Genomic DNA, 20,160 nt, shown 5'->3' on the forward strand with positions numbered 1-20,160 from the left:
CTTCTTCTGTACGCTTTAAGCGTACGGCGCTGTACATTCAATAAAGTACATAATCTTTCATGTTACTTTGGCACTAAATGCACACAAGGCACAGTTTAAAACCATGTGCCCTCAACGCCTTACACCAGGCAAGGCTACATTGTACGCTAACCGAGTACAATGTATAGTCAGATAGGCTAGAAATAGTTAGAATATACCAATTCAATTCAACTTATGGGGGTTGTAAGAACCTCCCAATAGACTATGCACTAATATTTAGGCAAACATTTATAACTTAACTAACCAGCAAATGGCTCTTACCCAGAAAGAACAACGCTTATCCAAAGGAAGAAAACCATGATGAGGGTTGGCATTGGCCAGGCAACTTGTGCCGTTCCTGAGGATTGACAATTGTCTAATGGGCCTGGTTCAGGTATTTAGCTCTAAATTTTAACCCGCCGTCTGAGCACTTCACGATCCTCATTTTAAATCATTCCTACTTATACTATTCTGATTGTGTTTCTCTCCAATTCTTGTGTTTTTGATAACTTTGAATTTCTTCTCCAACCATCTCTAAATCCTTTTCTTGGTCTCTCTGTTCTCATAGACAAACATTCCTCAGTGCAGTTTGTCTTGCCTAACCAGATTAAGTTCTCAATCTCTGTACCATCTGAAGATTCCAGTGTCAGAGATAAGACTGTGACCTCCATTTGTTCTAGCCTGACTAGAAAGTAATTCCTGGGAACTGACTCTACCCCCTATTTAATTTCTACTTTAGGTGTTTGGTCACTAATTCCAATTGCCTAACCATCAAACATTAACATAATGTAAACACAATTTAGGCATGTTCACCATATATTTGTATTCATTTATGTTAATTAAAGAAAAAAAGAAAACAAATGCAATACTTTTACAAGGGTACTTGATGTTAAAACTAAGACTAAGGCACTACCAGCAAAGTTTCTGCTTCATCATGCGAAGCTTAACAAGATCCCAAGTTGGAAGTGTTCATTTGTAAACCATGTCTGCAGCTGTCTGAGTGAGGGAAAAAAAATCACGGCTTTCACTTTCAAGGTGGTTTACACAACAAATAGGAGCCTTGAAAAACATCACTGTGTGACACCAGTTATGGCGTGAAACAGACAATATAATCAAGATCAAAAAAAAAAAAACTGTCACAAAGGCCCATGGCAGTGAATTCAAAGAAGTATGTGTGAAATCTCACAGCAAACTGAGCAAAGTCTGACATAAGCAATGGAGCAGAATTCTTAAACTTCTTTTCCTACACCATCTGCTGGTCATTTTTGGGATTACTTTAGCAAGATTTTCTTTAAGGTGGATCACATGTGTTGGATAACAAGATATCAAAATACCTGAATGTCCTAAACTCTTCAAATATTCAAGATGGACAACAAACCTGGAATCAAGAACAAAGAAGTTTAAACAGAGTTATCAGGGACTGGACAGCAAGTAATTGTCAATATAATTTTGGGATGGGCAAAATAAGATTGTTATCAATTCATATCTAGAAAGAATCTACAAAAACAATGGACATAACCATCAACGGGAAAGACTGGATGATTTGTTCTCTGTAATGGATGAGCAAAGTTTAAAGAGGGCTCTTAAGATCCCACTTCGCTGAAAATGATCAGAAGAAAGTTTAACTTAGCCGGACCCCATAGCGAGGGTGCTGTGCACCTTTTACTTTTCAAGCCTGACCAAGCCAGCATGGGCCTACAAGTAGTGAATTCATGTTGCAGCAGATAGCATGTTAAGCTGCTTTTCAGGAGGCTCTCAAGAAATGGACATCAATGTATGGCCATCACATACTGCATATGTGATATTTATTATTGTTATTCACTTATTTCTTATCCCAGGATCATTGAATTGAATCGTTACATCTGCCATGACAGAATCATTGTAAATGGTGCTATATAAAGATGATCAAAAGTTTTATAGCTACAGCTATTATTAACTGTATCTTCTGAAGCAGACGGATTCTGGTAAAAGTTGTCATTGAGTTGATTTTACAGTTTTATGCAATCTGTTGACTCAGTTCTTAAACAAGACATGTACAAATGTTAGAAATTTGTCAGACAAGTTTTAGTATGCAGAAGGTAATCTTTGGCCACTTACAATGCACCAGACACCCTTTCCAAGTTCATATTCAAACCGTTTTGGTTAGCTGATGTGAAAACTGATTAACATAATAACACAATATTTTTGGTATTTAAGCAAAAATACTGTCTAATGATCCAGTTCCATACAAGCTTTCTGCTACATTAATACAATGCGCCAAAAACCATCTTGACAGTATTAGGAGCAAGAAAGGAAACAGCTGTAGCAGTACATCAGTTCCTAATAATAACCAATTTGGTCTCACCAATCTACCCAATAGCTTTTCTGTGAACAGTGGGCACAAACAGAACATGCTAACTCCACATAGACAGGTGGAAACAAATCTGGTGTCCAAGCAGTGCCATGCTACCCGTTTTATGACTGTGCCACCCAGTAAGAATACCAAAATAAAGTGGGAAAAAAAAATCTGTTATCCCAACGTTAATACAAATATTGCATGAATAATAAATGACTAAATGACTACTTGTCCTCTGCCTTTTCTGCAAGCTTTACTCTATAAACTGTACATCAGGACCGAGTTAGATCATAAGACCTTTTCCTTACATTCTCAGAATTTATGTATTCATTACAATTTGATGAGCGAACACCCAGTCTATTGAGATGCCAGTCCACTGTGGGTTGTACAGAGACTTGCAGTGAGGCCTTATAGGAATAACAAACAGCCCAACTCAAGTTTTTGAACTATGAATGGGAACCAAAGTCCATGTTTTAAATCCATGTTGACATGACAAGAAGTAAAAACACCCCAACCAGAAACTCAACAGGATTACAAATGCTGTACCACCAGAACATAAAATAACCATGACACTGAAAAAACAGTTATGTTAACATACAGATATTCAAATGTGCCATTCAATAATGTTATTATTAATAATGTAACATGACATAACTTAAAATTCCTAAACCCACCTGATCCAACTCATGGTTACAGAAAAATATCAAACTTTAAATTATCTAATTCAGTTTAGATAAAATATAGGTATTTGTTTTAAAGCAAAAAAATAATACTATCAATGTTTTACTATACACTGCATCAAGGGAGCAAAAATGCTAAATGGCTTTACACTTCTCATTTTGAATCAGTTCCAGGATGAATTCATGTCAACACACTGCCACAAAATAAACTTCATGGATTAAATTTAGTAAGATTTATTTTTGTATATTTAAAAGCACATTAAGTAAAATAAATTTACTTTCAAAGTAATAGTTAAAAATCTTCATGTCAAAAAAAAAAAAAATCAAGTGGTTTCTCTTCAAAATTTCAATATTTTTTTCTTCAAGTCGATATCAAAATATTCATCCAGGATTCCACTGAAAATACCAACTGTAGCCAAGGTTCCCAGTGTTATAATAATCACTAAGGAGGCGTAAAATCCATTGAGCCTGGAAAGACAGCAGTAAGGATTAAATTGCAGATTATTTTAAAATACTTGCAGAGTATTAAGATGTCCTTATTAATTACTGTATGTCCAAAATACAAAGCAGGTTTGAAGTATGTGGCTTTTTACTTTATTAAGGAGATGCATGTACGACTAACCATCAGCTCAGAGAAGATCATAAATATGTATGTTTATAGATCCAGTCACATACATATCTATTTGTTTTATATATGCTCATAAACGCACCATCTGCCGTGACTGCTGCACACACCACACAAGTTTAATGGTGATGGGCAATGAGCATCACTTTTGCTAGACATCTGGAGACTTTCTCACCTGTTCTAGTAATTCAACCTCCAGTGCATTTTGTGTTTTGGCTCAGTGTCATTAATTCCAATCACTGTCACAGTGCTATTGAGACCATGCAAACCACTACAGCCAAATGGAACAAAAAGAAAATCGGTCATATATTTGTAGCCTTCGGTTATTCTAGACCTGCTTTCTTTTATGCATTTCAGCCCTCTGTCATCATAGAGAATGACAGGCATACTATGTCAGGAGACATGTTTAAAGGTTGCTCATTTGTTAGTACCAACTGTAAATTAAAACTAAAACTCAGAGCCCAGGTGCACACAGGTTCATGTATTCTTTAATATGTTTTCCTGTCCTACTTAAATTTAATGCAGGGTCATGAAGAGCTGGACTGTTTTCTGGCAGCACTGGAAAAAAAGACATGAGCCAACCATACATGAGGTGCAAATCAGCTCCAGGTCACACATCCACACTTGTTCTCAAAAAGCCAGTTAAAGCCCCCAGTTAATAAAACCTGTACCTGCTTGGAATTAACGTTCAATACTCAACCATGAGCTGTTCTTTTAATTCCCAATGTAGTTTTACAGAGTTTACCAGGCTGCCTTAACAACACAATATAGTTCTCTGATAAGGATAATTTCTTCAGAAGTTATTTAAACAAGCATTTCTTTATTTTCCTCTTTGGAATCTATTTATGACATTAACAACAGGAAAAGAGCAATGTACAGTATATTGAAATAACGATGTTCAGAAGCAATATTAACAGGATAGATATCAAATAGTCTGGGGTAAATATGTCTTAATGTTGATGCAATGCCAAAATTACTCCTTTGTTTCAGAACAAATAGCAAGATACAAGTCATTTTGTGGAATACACTTTTTTATTCAGTAGAAATATCTGCATTGAGCAGTACATCAGACAAAATCTATATTAAGTCATCCTGCTTCCTTTTTCTTTCTTTATCTGTACATGTATATTTTTGAATTAGTTCCTAATAGTGTGTATTGACATATGTCTTTAGTCTGGCACTGGAACATTAAAGGCAGACCAGAACACAACACTATTCACGTAACTGGTTCAAGATATTTGATTTAAGTGCAAAGTGTTGAGGAAGAATTCAAATTAAGCAAGGTGTTAATTTAAGAACAGGTCATACAAACCTACTGGGTTAATTCGGGGGTACGGGAGTAATGTTGTAAAGGGAATGATTCTTACCTTCCTTTAGAAGAAGCCTGATATCCAAAAAAATAGCTGTGTCGAGCATAGATGTAAACCAAGCCAAGAACTGCTGCTAATACTGCAAATAATAAAATTCAGAAAATTAAAAATCAGTCTCTTCAGACAGAATTTAAGCTCTGCTGTGATCATACATATATACAACTCAAAACATTTTCTTGTAAAAACAACTTCAGTTGCTACCACAGTGTAAGTTCCTATCATGAAATCATTTATATTGTTTTCCCCACCATGCATTTTCTACTTACATCTGAATCATTTTCAAGTACTGTATATAGTTAAGAGACCTGCGGTGGGCTGGTGCCCTGCGCAGGGTTTGTTTCCTGCCTTGCGCCCTGTGTTGGCTGGGATTGGCTCCAGCATACCCCCATGACCCTGTAGTTAGGATATAGCGGATTGGATAATGGAAGGATGGATAGCTAAGAGACATTGCTACTTTAATTCTTTTCTCTTTTCTGCCTTACCAGTAATAGCTTATTTCCCAAATACAGTTTCCTCATGAGAGAGTATTTAGGATTCACAACTAGTAATATTTGGCTGGGTTTCTCCACATTTCTCTTCTCTTTATTTTTTCAAAATATGTAACTCTTTTTCACTTCTGATTACTTTTCTGGCTGTACTTGCCATACTCTTTAATCCATTAGCAAAGGACTCATAATGAAGAGCCCAATCCAAATTCTTGACATTAACACTTTACAAAGAACTTCCTTTTTTGAATTTAATACACAACTAAACAATATGTAAGGGTTGTTGCTTAAAAACTGATATCAGAAATATCTGATTCATCATAGTTATCACCTTTCCATCCTAAGTTCAGCAGACTACAACCAAATCATTCAATATAAATAAAAATACCTCACAGAAATCTACTAATTTCACTTATCTTATTTTCTACCTTGTTTATATATACGCAATACTATCTTCAAAAGTTTCCTGCTAATCCATTTCCATATTCTTTGGTGTAAAAAAGCAACTAGAAAGCAATGCCATGTGTGTACTGTACATGTGAACGGATTTGTCTTTACAATTATATAACCTTTTCTTATTTCTGAAAAAAAGAACACAAACGTGATGAGTAAACCTACTAGCTAAGTCAAAACTAAGAGAGATGAAATGTTATAAAACTTAACCTTCTGTAAATGTGCTTAGTACAGTGAAAAACTGTAGTTTCAGCTTTTAATGAAGGCTAGTCCTTGTCACTAATTAAAAATAATAATTTGATCACGAACCTCCCAATTTGAAATGACTGTGGCTCAGAGACTCTGTCACTAAACTTTGACAGTATGATAAAGTGTTACATATGCCAGACTAAATAAACAGAGAATACACATGAAAAAGTGGATTTTTACAGTAGGTTTAGTTCAGGAACTTTTATCCCTGAAAAGGTTTTATAACACAGAGAGAGTGCAATGTAGTCATTACTACAAAGCCACTTCTCCTAAAGCCTCTTTTAATCTATTTACAGTATTTTAGGAGACCTCAGCGACCCAAAATTTCAAGAGGGAGGAGGTGAAAAAGGCATTGTTCATGGGGGAGTAAACTTCACTTAGCCTCTTGCCCACAGAATGATTGAGGAAACACAGTGACTGGTATTGCAGAAACTTTTTGGCCTCAGCCAGACATGACAGTAAGGAGAAGGCACTTTTAGGGAAACCTGAGAATCATCAAGGCATCAAACAGCACTGGAGACACCAAAGAGGTATGAACTCATCTATACTAATAAAAGGCAAAGCCCTCACTGACTGACTCACTGACTCATCACTAATTCTCTAACTTCCTGTGTAGGTAGAAGGCTGAAATTTGACAGGCTTATTCCTTACAGCTTACTTACAAAAGTTAAACAGGTTTCATTTCGAAATTATACACGTAACAGTCGATAACGGTCGACAACGTCCGCCATGTTGAACTTTCTTATTTATGGCCCCATCTTCACGAAATTTGGTAGGTGGTTTCCCTGCGCTAACCAAAACCGATGTACGTACTTATTTCGGTGGTATGACGCCACTGTCAGCCGCCATATTTAATTTTCCAAACGTCACTAATTCTCCAACTTCCTGTGTAGGTAGAAGGCTGAAATTTGGCAGGCTCATTCCTTACAGCTTACTTACAAAAGTTAAGCAGGTTTCATTTCGAAATTCTACACGTAACGGTCATAACGGTTGACAAGGTTCGCCATGTTGAACTTTCTTATTTATGGCCCCATCTTCATGAAATTTGGTAGGTGGCTTCCCTGCGCTAACCAAAACCGATGTATGTACTTATTTCAGTGGTATGATGCCACTGTCGGCCGCCATATTGAAGTTTCTAATGTCACTAATTCTCCAACTTCCTATGTAGGTAGAAGGCTGAAATTTGGTACTTTTTCAGTGGTATGATGCCACTGTCGGCCGCCATATTGAACTTTTCAACAGTCTTTGTTTCTTATGGGCCCATCTTCAAGAAATTTGGTACGCGGGTTCCCAACGCTAACTGAATCCTACTTACATACATATTTACGCCCATAGCCTGCAGCTCGGTCACCGTGTGAGGCGCCGTTGGGTCCCCCATCCCAACGCCTCCCACGTTGTTGGCTGCCTTCCTATATAAGGCCGTCCGTCGCTCCGGTCTCTACATTCCCTTCCTTGCTTCGCCACGGGATTCACGTCTCCCTGCTGATAACTACAGCCTTTTTATTTAATCCACGGCTTCTCTGCTGTTTTATTGTTCATTTATTACGATTATAGTTTATTGTGTAGGTATTTTAGACTTACTGTACATTGTTCAGATACCCATTTCCTTTATCATTCCAACTGTACTCGCATTAACATGTCTATCGAGGTGATCGCCATCGATCATAAAAACTGTCACTTACCGAGTGGTTTCCATGCCCGGAGATGGCACCAGCCTTTTCCATTCTCTGTGTTACATACTGCACGGCCATATCAGGCTCACTCTTGATATCCAGAGGAACATTGTGTCTTATGTATTGAATGAGTGGGACAGGTTCAAGGTGTGGACTGATGACGGTACAGGAGATAATTATACTACACAGGAGCACTATAAGAGGGAAATGCTTAAGCCCTTCACCTATGCATCTGCATGTGAGTTGATGGCTGCCGCTGAATTGTTTGGTTATCGCTTTCAAGTGTACCGAAATGGCCAAATATTTTACACCTTTGGACAACCGCCAATGCCTCTTAAACATCTTAGATTGACAGGTGACGATTTCAGTAGCGGACACTTTGATGTTTATGAATGTTTAAACTCTCAAAAGCTGGATGTGAAGTTATCGATGAAACTGGTTGTATACTTACAACGCTTGACAGATGCCGAATGTCACTTCAACACAAGTCCTACAAATACTGTCGTAATTGAAACAAACCATGAAACTCAAACCGATTATGACAGCAGCAATCCAAGCTGTGAGATTTGAGACAAGATTACTTTTCACATGGCCAACTGTACATTGCATGCTTAAGAGTAAGCTCAGCACACAGTTTGCTCATATTACAACCGGAGGGCCGAACTCACAATGTGGTATACAAAGAGATCCTTAACAAATAATTATTGGTATATTTTCCCTCAGTTTAAAAAGGTTTAATTTTCTTCTTAATAAAACTTTTAGGGCAGTACTTCACCGCTGCGAAGCGCGGGTATTTTGCTAGTGAAATAATAAAGGGGAGGTTGTACATTTCTGTCATTCATGTTTCAGCTACTATACATTGTTTGTAGTAGCTTTCTGAAGGCAAACATGCCAGATACTTCTATGTGCCATAGTAATTACAAGTATACCTGTATGTATGCAAAACTAGTTCACCTGATTTTTAACAATTAACAAATTCTTACTTGTATAGAGCTTTTTAAAGGAAAATATCACACAATGTTTTGATATATCAAGTACAAAGCACTTCCTTTACCGACTTCTTGTTAGACTGTGACAGAGATGCAGCACGTCTTGGTCAGGCTACTATATTTATAACAAATTTTCAGTGTGAATCTTAAATTCAGTTTCTTAGTTAAGGAAAACTGCTTTTCTTCCACTTCTGTTGCACTACAAGCTCCAGTACCAGTTGCCTTGAATACTTTCTGTTTTGTATTTACCAACACAAAGATGACAGGCATATCCTATGAATAAAATTCAAGCACACACTTTGGTTTCATTTTTGTTACAGGATAAAGCAAAGCAGATTAAAACTATTAAAATGTGCAAAAGATGACACAAATCCCAAATACATAAAATTGTCCAAAATGACAATGATGGGGCTATCAACCTCAACTCTGCATTTTCTCCAAGGGAAATAATTATTTGTTGTGTCTACTTGTTCCCCTGCTTTTTGTAAAGTCCAGACACAATTGCTAAGTTACCGAAGAGCTCCTACATCCCAAATATAGGGTGGTACAGATCTTATTATGCAATTTTCATTACACTATAACTTATTAAGTTTATTACGTAGAAAATCCCGGGCCATCGAGAAGTGTGCGAACTGATGACATGAAGAATTGTCTTTGAGCCGAACTGAAATCGTCCCCACATCAATCAAAGTCATCCAGACGATCTGGATCTGCATAGTTAGATCTGGACCACCTTGTATTTTGGATAAGACTGAACATTTTGTTCTTAATGTACATTTCAGTGACTCCAGCAAGTTCAATCAAAATTTACTTTTAAAGTGCCTGACATTAGTCTTCATCAATGCAGAACCAAAGTTTAATTTAGAGCAACAATGGAAGCAATAAATATTGTTTGTTCAACCAGTGTGTATGGTGTAGCACTGAAACATTTCCACTTTTGCTTAAGTTGAACATTATGTGTGCCACTACAGTTGCTGGTTTTCACTCGGTCTTCCCAATGTGGCTTAGTCTGCCACCTTGGGGTGAATCTGCTTAAAGCAGAACAGAGGCAGTGATTTATAGTATGAAAATGATGTCAGTATTGTCATTTAGGCATTTTCTTTAAATTGCTCCTTAAAAATATCCACATAAGCTTTCAGTTTGCCATTTTATGATTGAGTATTTTGTGTTGGTATTATATTACTCTCAGTATTCTGAGCAGGTAAAATGTCATTGTATTATGTAAATATGGCAATAAACTTAAACATGTTGCATCTGCAGTTATCTTAAAGACAATTTTGATATTCTTATCAAATAAAGACTGCTTCATTTGCAGTCATGGCTATCCACTCAAACTTACCCTTATGAACTATATCTACTCAGGCTCGCTCAAAATTACTTTTTACAAAGCAATGATCAGGCAGCAATGTACAAATATTTTACTTAATGCAGCTTTAAATACTGAAATGAATGTGCTTGTGATTTTCTGTGTCTTCATTTTTATCTCCTTAATTTTATTGCTGTCCCCTCCAGGCATTGTCATGTCCTATGCTTGGTTATTATTAGCAACAGTAGAGAAATAACTCAAAACACCAATGCTGCCTAGCCATACAATAGAATACTGTAAGTACGGCTTGGTAGAGGAGACAGTACGCAAGTGCCTGAAACTGGTTTATTTGGATTTTATGGAATTTAGGACGGTGTGAAAATGTGCTGTAGTAACTTTTTCCTTAATAACAGTAACTCAATATATTTTGCTAAGGCACCTGTTGAGTTCGGTGGCAGTGCTTCTGCCTCTGGAATTCAGCATGCTAGATTTCTCTCTTTTGCTCCCAGTTACTGTCTGTGTGGAGTTTTCATTTTCCTTCTGCTTAGTTTTCTTCATTCTTCCCCAAAGATGTACAGATACATACAGGTGAGTGGGCCCTGCAATGACCTGGAGTCCTGACCATAGGTGTTTCATGTCTTGCACTCTATTCTGCTAACATATGCTTCAGGCCACTGTGGCACTTATTATTATTGGATACAGCAGAGAGCAGTATATTATATTGTGCTACATTTTTCTTACTTCTTTACAAATTATATTTGCATTCCATAATACCTGTGTACTGTTTATGTCAGTTTAGGTATTAAAAATGATCAGCTGCACAGGTTCACAAAACTGAAGAAGACCAATCCTATTAGTAGAATGTTAAAAAAAGCTTAACACAACCACTACTCTCCCTCAAGCGTGCTCACTTCAGCATGCAGTCTTCAATGTTTTTCTTATTTTCTCGCAGGTTTTTTTGTGCTAAGCAGAGAATCTGATACAGTTATGGAAACATACTCTGTATTCTGCAGTTTTCTGTTATTACTAGAGACTTTACTTTTGTTCTGTTTAAATACTTACTCACTGTCACAAATGCACATATAGGGGACACCTTCAGGGCTCTGTTGAGGGAAGCAGTACCACCCCTGGATGTGAGGTGGAGCCAATGCTAACAACCTCTCCCTTTACACTCACAGCGGCAAGGTGCATGCAGCAGAGGGCACCTAATGACACACCAACACCCAAAGTAAGCTCCACCTCTTCTGGGTGTGGTAGCAAATATACTGGCACTGTCAGGTGGAAGAAGGGGTCACTTGGACTACAGAGAACTCTAGGAGGCTGATCTACCGAAAGGAGAACTGTGTGGGCGACAAAGCCTTTGTTGGTGTAACACACTTTTCTCTTTTGCTCAGTTTTGCTTTAAATGGGGATCACCCTGTTAGCGCCCCAACAATTTTTTTGGTATCCACCCCAAGTTTGTGCCATCACAGCACAAACAAAGATAACAATTCATCAATACAAACAAGCACAAACCTAATGCTCTCCCTGTTGTGCTGCAAAAGGTGTTAAATAAGTATCAGTTCATGATCTGAATTTTGATTTTTGTTATTTTCATTCTGCCCCTTGGTCAGCTTTTCCATTCTTACGCAGAATCCATTCAGGTCTAGGTCACTACAACATTTAGCTGTCAACAACACTTAGCTGTAATACTATGCTATCTTCCAATTTGTAGACAGTCTTAAAGATAAGTCATGGCCACTTAATGGTCTCACTGAATCTGTGACAAGTGTGCAGTCCTTATGTGCTGTTGCTTCAATTATGTTTATTTTCTTCATTTCAAAAATTTTTCTTCATTATCTCATCTTAATTATGGATTAAGCTTTTCTTTTTTTCCCATATTGCTTTTCATGGTAGCCTGTTTGACAGCATATTTGTTCATTATTTGATTTTATCTATACTGTATCTCCTGTGTGAAGTCCATGTGGTACTCTAACCACAGAGTCTATCCAACATCAAGAAAATTACTTATAATTGTAAACAGCATATATTTCCGGATTGCCAGCCACTAACATAGCACTACAACTCTCCCAAATGAACCTATAATAGAGTATTTTGAGTCTTCTTGTATTTCCTTACAGTGACTTAACAGTGACAAAAAAAAAGTTGATTGATCTAAAGGCTCAGATATCCAAAATGACAATATTCCCTCTTGACAGAGATAGTGCCCATAGTGAAATACTCCATAACCAATGGTGTCCTTACATAATAAAGAAAAAAAATATCTCTCAGCCGAAGCACTATAAAAATGTAATTATTATTATTATTAAATGATCCTGAACCCTTGGTTTGTGCTTTCATAATTTATTGCTTCAAATATTATAATGCCACCCTCAGAGGCAGTTTTGCCAAAACAATAACCAGTCTACAAAAATTTTAAGAGTTCAAAGCCATAAGCACATATCACTCATTTTCTCGGGTAGTTATGCTCATTGTCTCTTCCATCCCAAATTTATAGCAAGCTTCATAATATTCTTCTTCTACATAGGAGAACCTCACTTCTACTTTCACCCCTAGTTACTATGAGACTTCAGTTTGCTTCTGGTCCCTCAGACTAAACTCTACTCTGGTATTAGAATGCTGCAATAGAAATAGAATATTATTATTATTAATATCATCTTAATAGCCCACATGCAAATATGTAAAGTGCAATGGAAAATCCTAATGTCAACTGCTGAGCAGGGGTCTCATGTATAACACCATGCGTAGAATTCGCACTATAACATGGTGTAAGCACAAAAGCCGAAATGTGCTTACGCATAGAAAAGTCCAGATGCAGGAATCTGTGCGTACTCCAACTTCCAAGTTCTTCCGCTACATAAATCCCAATCAGCGTGAAAAGTAATGCGCGTGCTGTCCTGCCCCAACTCCTCCCAGAATTACACCTCTTTGAATATGCAAATCAATATAAATAGCCCTTAAGCTCAGCCTTCTGTGAAAAGACAATGGGAAAAGCACGGGGGAAATATAAGAATTTCAGAGAATACCAAGTGGAGGCAAAGGAAAAACATACTATTTGCTTAATTAAACCGTGGTATAATCAACAAAAGAAAGTTGATCGAGTGACATAGCGTGTTGGAGAAACTTGAAAGCTCATGTTCACAAAGTCGCACAGTGCCGGAAATAAAAAAGAAATCACATATCGCCATGAAAAGGCAAGTTGTAGCCCACTGTCTGAGTGTCATATGAAAGCTTATTAGGGTACAGAGAAAAAAAAGGCACACAGTGGGGAAAAAGCACGAAATGTCAACTTCAATCTCGACATTTCCACTTTAATCACATAGTTTATTTTGTCATCAAAGTAGAACATCATAAACTTCATCTTAAAATCATTTAATTAACCAGTTTCTCAAATCACATCGTATTTAAAGTATAGCACGTTATATAAATGCTTTGTTTTGTATGTGATCTTCTATGTGCTCTATGTGTGTGAATCACTACTTGCTTCTTAAACCGGCTCTCTTCCTCCGACAGGACACAGGATCCATTACATTCATGATATTACAGCTCTCTAAATAACTAAAATACTGAGATGTATACATAATATCATTTTCATGATGATAGGAGTTAAAGCACGTTATTAAACATGGGTTTCACGGCGCAGTGATTGTGCGCGACCGTCAATGAAATTATATATTGCAACAGTACTAATGGGCGGCTCTAGGCTTGTGGCGGCCCTGGGCAGAGAAAGAATCGGTGGCCCCTTCACCTGCCAATGTCAATATGGTATCTTAGGCACGGTGGATGGCCACGTCCGTTGCAGACACTGCATAGCCGCCTCGTGCTCATGACACAAGCATTTAACTTTTGTCGAAATTTGCTGCTGCGTTTTTAGCTGTGTCGTTATTTTCTCTTTCTGTTTTATATTCAATATATATTGGCGTGGCCACCCCGCTGTCCTTGCTTTTCTTTCTCCAAGTAACCGATTGCCACACAATCAGCTCTGTAATAGACGTTGAAGCCATCTGTAAGCTTAGAGAGCCGATTCTTCAAAACGTTTAAGGAACATTGAAATATCTTTGTAGTACATGTTTAATTATTCTATCCTTCACGCCAGTCCCAGTGAAGAATATAGATTATTTAAATGAAGTTAAAGTTTTATCTGTATAATATAATAAACAGATTTTGCTGCATTTCATCTTAAAAATGATATCGTCATCATATGTAAATACGTGCTTTATAAAGTGCCGCAGGTTGTGTAATATTATAACTGTAGTGCAAGTTTACAGTGGGGTAATTGTACTTATAAGTACAAACAGTTCTACAAGGAGCACTTGATTGAGTGCGTTTATAATTCTTGGGATGAAACTGTTTCTGAACCGCGAGGTCTGTACAGGAAAGGCTTTGAAACGTTTTGCCGTGGCTGAGGTAGTGTTTGCTTGAAGCTGTATACCAATAATTCTCTTTCCGATCAGCTGTTGCTGTGATTCACTCTCAGATACAGTGATATAAATACTCCGAGTGGTGCAGTGAGAGTAATATGGAAAAAGATGATCCGCTGTGGCAACTCCTAACGGGAGCAGCTGAAAGAAGAAGAAGGTGGAGTTAGAGTAACAATGCTAAAGCAGTTATGGTATTTGGAATACTATGGCTATTCCCTGGACCATTATATTGTTACAAGTTAACTACAATCAGATGTATTACACTAATAAACAATTCAGTTAGTTTCAGTGTATTTATAAAGCCGTGTCAGGAAAATAAGGAGTAACCACACAGGAACAGTAGCATTGCTTTGACACTGGGTGCCGCCAGTCTGCAAAACCGAGCGGAGAACTAGCGTACGACAAGGTATGAGGTACCATGGAAAAGTGCGTGGCTTTGCGCCAAGAGTAGGTTTTATACATTGCGATTTGAACATGGAAAAGTTCTTACACAACATTTCTGTGCGTACGCACCGTTTATACATGAGGCCCCACGTGTTTTGCTGAACAGCATTTTTGGTAACAAGATTCACACATAGATATTTTAAATTCACATTCATTAATGAACAACTCTCTAAAGTCTTGAATTAAGAATAATTTAATATCTAGTGTTAAAAACTGATCATTTTAATTGAACTGAAATATATCTCCACATGATATTCAGTCTTCTTTAAAGTGTCATTTTATTTTAGGCTTTGCTTTTTTTCCCCAGTATCTTCTGAAATAAGGGTGAGAAACATTCAGTGTACCTGCTAAATCAATTATTTTCATTTAAAAATTAGTTATGTTGGTAAGGTGTAGAATAGCAAATTAAAGACATAAATGATGTGTAATAACAACAGGCAACTATTTAAAGTTACATTGTTGAATTAGCTTACAGACAAAGTCAGTGCCACCATAATTTAACTGCCCCTAGAAAGATAGACTTTTTTAAAGCAAGGTTGTAAAGCCTTAATACTTTCGACTAACAAGGAAATATTATCTTTTGACTGAAATGCAAGGAGTAAAAATTAAAGCAGCTAAACAAAATGTTTTTCAACACCCTTTCATCCATACATATGCACATATAGACCTGAATCTAAACCTTACTTTCCCTAGATTAAGACCTCTATAGAATATACAGTAGGATTGTACGGTACAAGTGTTTTTGGAGCTTTTAGAATGTATTCATCCCTCTTTGATGTTATTATAATTTGCAAACACAAATCAAAATTATATGCCTAATTTTCTTTTTTTCTCTGCATGTTTTAGAAACAAAACCAATGCCTTAATTTGAGATGAATGTAGTGAATTCCCCCAAACCATTCAAAATTTAACTTACATGCATCAATTTTCCATATTACTCTAAAGTAATTACCATTTCAGTTGACTGATATGACTCAGAAGAAACACACCTGTTTCCAGGTAAGAGTGGATGCCAAAGCAGAGCCTACATCATGAAGACTGAGACCCTGTAGGCACAATCTTTTATCAGAAAAGTGATGAAGTGATACATTTTCTAGGGGATTGAAATACCCTATGAATACAGTTATTGGAAAAGTAAAAATGTCCTTCTAAAGCAGGCCAACCTGCCAAGATTAGATTAAAACTAAGTAACAAAGAACTTAGAAAGGAAGGAGAACAATGACAATGAACAATGTCCTTCTTGACAAAATTGTAGAATTAGGTGGTTAAGATAAAGACAACCTGCAATAAGTCAGTCATTTCTGCAACATATCCCATTCATGGCCTCTAAGAGAGGTTAGAAGAAAGACACTACTTCTGAGAAATTTGACATACATCAGCATGAGTGGAGTTTGCAGGAAAGTAAATGTCAAGCTGGCATCATATAGAAACAAAATTCTGGCCTTCTGATAAAACAAACACCAAACTCTTAATAATATGTTATGGGAAAGATTTTCAGTCTAAAAGATGTAAACACTTCTCAGGATAAATAGAAAATGATGTGAAGCCAAACACAGGCACATCCTTGAGAAAAACCAGTATCACTGGGAAGAAGATTCACAATCTAAAAGGACAATGACCCCCGGAATACTGTCAATTGTACACTTCTGACCTTTGGAATTGGAAGGTGAAATTATGAAACTATGTGGAGCAGATTGACAAATGTGGTTTGATAACATTGCTTCTATAGCTTCTGTAAATCTGCAAAGAACAATAACCATAAATTGCCAACTATAGATGGAAAATTCAAATACAAAAGCCTGCATGATGGCCCAAAGCTGGAATCACCACCAAAAGAGTTTCTACAAATTACTAGATTCAAAGGGTAGTACGGTTAACTAAAGAAGGTATTTTACTTCCTGACATTTTAAGATTACTGTTAACATACTATAATAATACTATAACATATACTGTTAATATGTTTTACATTTGATTGACATCCAAGGGAACCTGCAAGTTCATGGTATGTATGTTCACAGATATTTTTTACAGAGCTCAGGCTGGACAAGTAACTTGCTCCAAGTGATTCAGTGAGTCACAAGCAGAAACTGAACTGGCAACCTTTTACATTGAATGTCGTAGCCACTGTACAAAAATGCATTCAAAATGAGTCAGAAACAAACACTGCTGACTGGACAGCACCTCCTAAAAGCCAAAAACTTGAAACTTGTAACTGTGACCAGTTCATAACAACCTATAAGAAACCCTGTACTATTCACAAAAATATAATAGATAACAGCATGCAAGTCTCACATGACACAGCTTGGGCCCTGATAAGACAGAAGAAGGCAGGCAAGATGATGCCTGCATTGACATCAGTACATTTAAAGTAAAACAGCAGAATAAGGGGAAAATTGGCTTCTGAGACCACAAAAAGGACACTCTAACATGCAATGTCTACAATCCTGCATATTGTTCCTAACCCCTAAAATTAAATTCAGAGTAGGGTTGTTCTTCTCTATACTCTACACCAGTCAGGGTCACCATATGGGACATGAGATGAAGTATGAGCTTGACTAATAAAGTTACTGAAGAGAGGAAGTGATAGTGTGTTATTGTAGTATTTTCAGGTAGCTAGGTTCAACAGCCTCTCCACAGATAAAATATAAGTTGGGATACTACTGTTGGTTCTGCTAATATGTATCCCTTTAATTTACATTGGTTTAGTACAACTATTCTCTAGTTGGTATGCTTGGGAGTCTCAGAATCGTTCTCCTATCACCCAATTAATTAAAAACAGTAACCCAAAACTTTTGGACTTGTTCAATTCAGGAGTGACTACTTCTGAAGACACTGTATTTCAGGACATTGCACTTAATCTCTTTTATCTATTCATCAGGTTTTACAGTTATAAAGAGAAGTCACTTACCTTCACTTGCATGCAACCCAGCAGTCCACAAAACCACAAGGAATATAGGATAGAACTCCACACAATTTTGACTGTAAGAATACAATTATAAAAATGGTTAAAAAGGAAGAAGGTATATACTGTATCACTACATACAGTATTTACCCATTTATTATCATCTGCTTAATCAACATGTTTAAAGTCATTCATGAACATTTAAACTTAAAAAGTGAGATAGTACAATATAAAGGCCTGTAAGCTAAATGATTAAAGAAAACATCCAAATCCAAAGGAACTTCTACTCCTTTAATAGAATAACAATTCAAAACCTGTTACTTTGTTCAAGCAAACATAGCCACCTGCAATTCAAGTCAAATTAAAAAAAAAAAAAAACATTGGTTAAAAAAAGTTAAACATCTAGGCCTGGACTCCACCCGATACAACTCTTTTTTTTTTTTTTTGGATACTCAAATTTTTCTCCAGCATCTCAAAGATGTGCAAAGTACATTTTAAAATGGTCCTGCATTTGTAAGTGTGAATATGTCCTGCAATTGATTTGCATCTTGAACTGGACTAAGCAGGTATAATAATGGATAGATATCAATATACTGTGAAGTACTCAAATTGACTAACACTGCATATTTTAAAGTTTTGTTACTTTCATTTATCCAGACAGATTAAAAAATCATCAGCTGATGTCAAGACCCCTATGAATTATCAGAAATCTGCTTTATCCAGCACAGTATTGTGGGAAGTTAAGCTTATTCAGGCACAAGGCAGAAAACAACACTGGACAGGGTGAATTCTTTCCAAGACCCACTCATACACACATCTATGTTCTGTAAAAAAAAGACAAGCCACCTTGGTCATCTAGCAAAAGTTTTCCTAGCAAACCATTCAGGTCAAAAATGGGCTGGCAATACTCCATATCTAAAAAACTGTGAGAAACAAAGCACATGACCTTTTGAGATTTCAGTTGAAATTGGTAATAATTAAACAAACAACTGCTGATCCAGATCATTGAGAAATGTCTGATATGTGTCCTTAGCAAAGTATGTAATGACTAGAGGATAGTGGTAATGGTCCTATATTTTTGACTACAGTGTATTAAATAGGGAGTCTACCTCAGATGTATCATGTCCCACCTTCCATGCTTACTTACATGAAATGTTTTAATATTTTAGTATATTAAGTTAGGTATGCATTTAAAAGGTAATTAAATAGTAAACAAGTTTGAGACATTTTTGCTAAATGTAACAAAAAATAAGAGAATAAAATTTAATTAAAAAGAAATTACATAGTATCATTGCCTTTTACATGTATATTATTAATTTAGGATACACTGGGTTATTAAATTAAGGATGAGAAAAAACAAAGTGTTAAGGATGACTGTGGAATTACCACAAAATGTTTTTTTGAAAGAAGGGAATTTAAAGGCTTAGCTTTGCTAGAACCACAAACAAATAGCAATCATGTTCAAAGTTTGACTAGAAAGTCTAGACAGACGTTTGTTGAATTAAAACACATTACTATTTTAAAGACAGAAAAGATGGGCAGAATCTCTATTATAGTGCAAGGTCTATTTACTTACAATTTAATTGTGCTATATAGGCTATACAGACAGGAATGAAGTTAGTTTATTGTATTTCCCATATATATGCACACAATATACTGTAGTTTAATTTCATTGAATTTTGCTGTATATTTTAATAAGACAAAATATTTAACAAGAATTGGGACTGGACTGTTAAGTTCTTTTTGGTCTTAATTGTTTAGTTGGGGAACATGCCATGATGTCAGTCTAGGAATTTCACTGAAAGTTAAAGCAGAGTTAGATATATGCACAATAAGAAGAGAGGAGCTTTAAATATATACAGTGTGTTTGTGTGTGTCCTGCGGTGGGTTGGCACCGTGCCTGCCTTGTGCCCTGTGTTGGCTGGGATTGGCTCCAGCAGACCCCCGTGACCCTGTGTTCGGATTCAGCGGGTTAGACAATGGATGGATATACATTATATATATATATATATATATATATATATATATATATATATACAGGATTCAGCGGGTTAGACAATGGATGGATATACATTATATATATATATATATATATATATATATATATATATATATATATATATATACAGGGTCACGGGGGTCTGCTGGAGCCAATCCCAGCCAACACAGGGCACAAGGCAGGAACCAATCCTGGGCAGGGTGCCAACCCA

At 36.5% G+C, this 20,160-nt stretch overlaps 1 protein-coding gene across 1 annotated transcript in view; it reads right to left on the reverse strand.

The window, feature by feature from the left end:
- Positions 1-254: 254 nt before the first annotated feature.
- mgst2 (microsomal glutathione S-transferase 2) overlaps positions 255-20,160 on the reverse strand; it is a 32,374-nt gene continuing 12,468 nt past the window's right edge. Inside the window, exons 3-5 of the mRNA XM_039751656.1 lie at positions 17,957-18,027; positions 5,026-5,107; positions 255-3,501 (exon numbers count right to left, since the gene is read on the reverse strand). Of these exons, the coding sequence (XP_039607590.1) occupies positions 3,372-3,501; positions 5,026-5,107; positions 17,957-18,027 (283 nt within the window). The 3' untranslated portion in view covers positions 255-3,371. The remainder of the gene's footprint in view (positions 3,502-5,025; positions 5,108-17,956; positions 18,028-20,160) is intronic.

The sequence above is a fragment of the Polypterus senegalus genome, chromosome 4, assembly GCF_016835505.1.
Source record: "Polypterus senegalus isolate Bchr_013 chromosome 4, ASM1683550v1, whole genome shotgun sequence".
NCBI lineage: Eukaryota > Metazoa > Chordata > Cladistia > Polypteriformes > Polypteridae > Polypterus > Polypterus senegalus.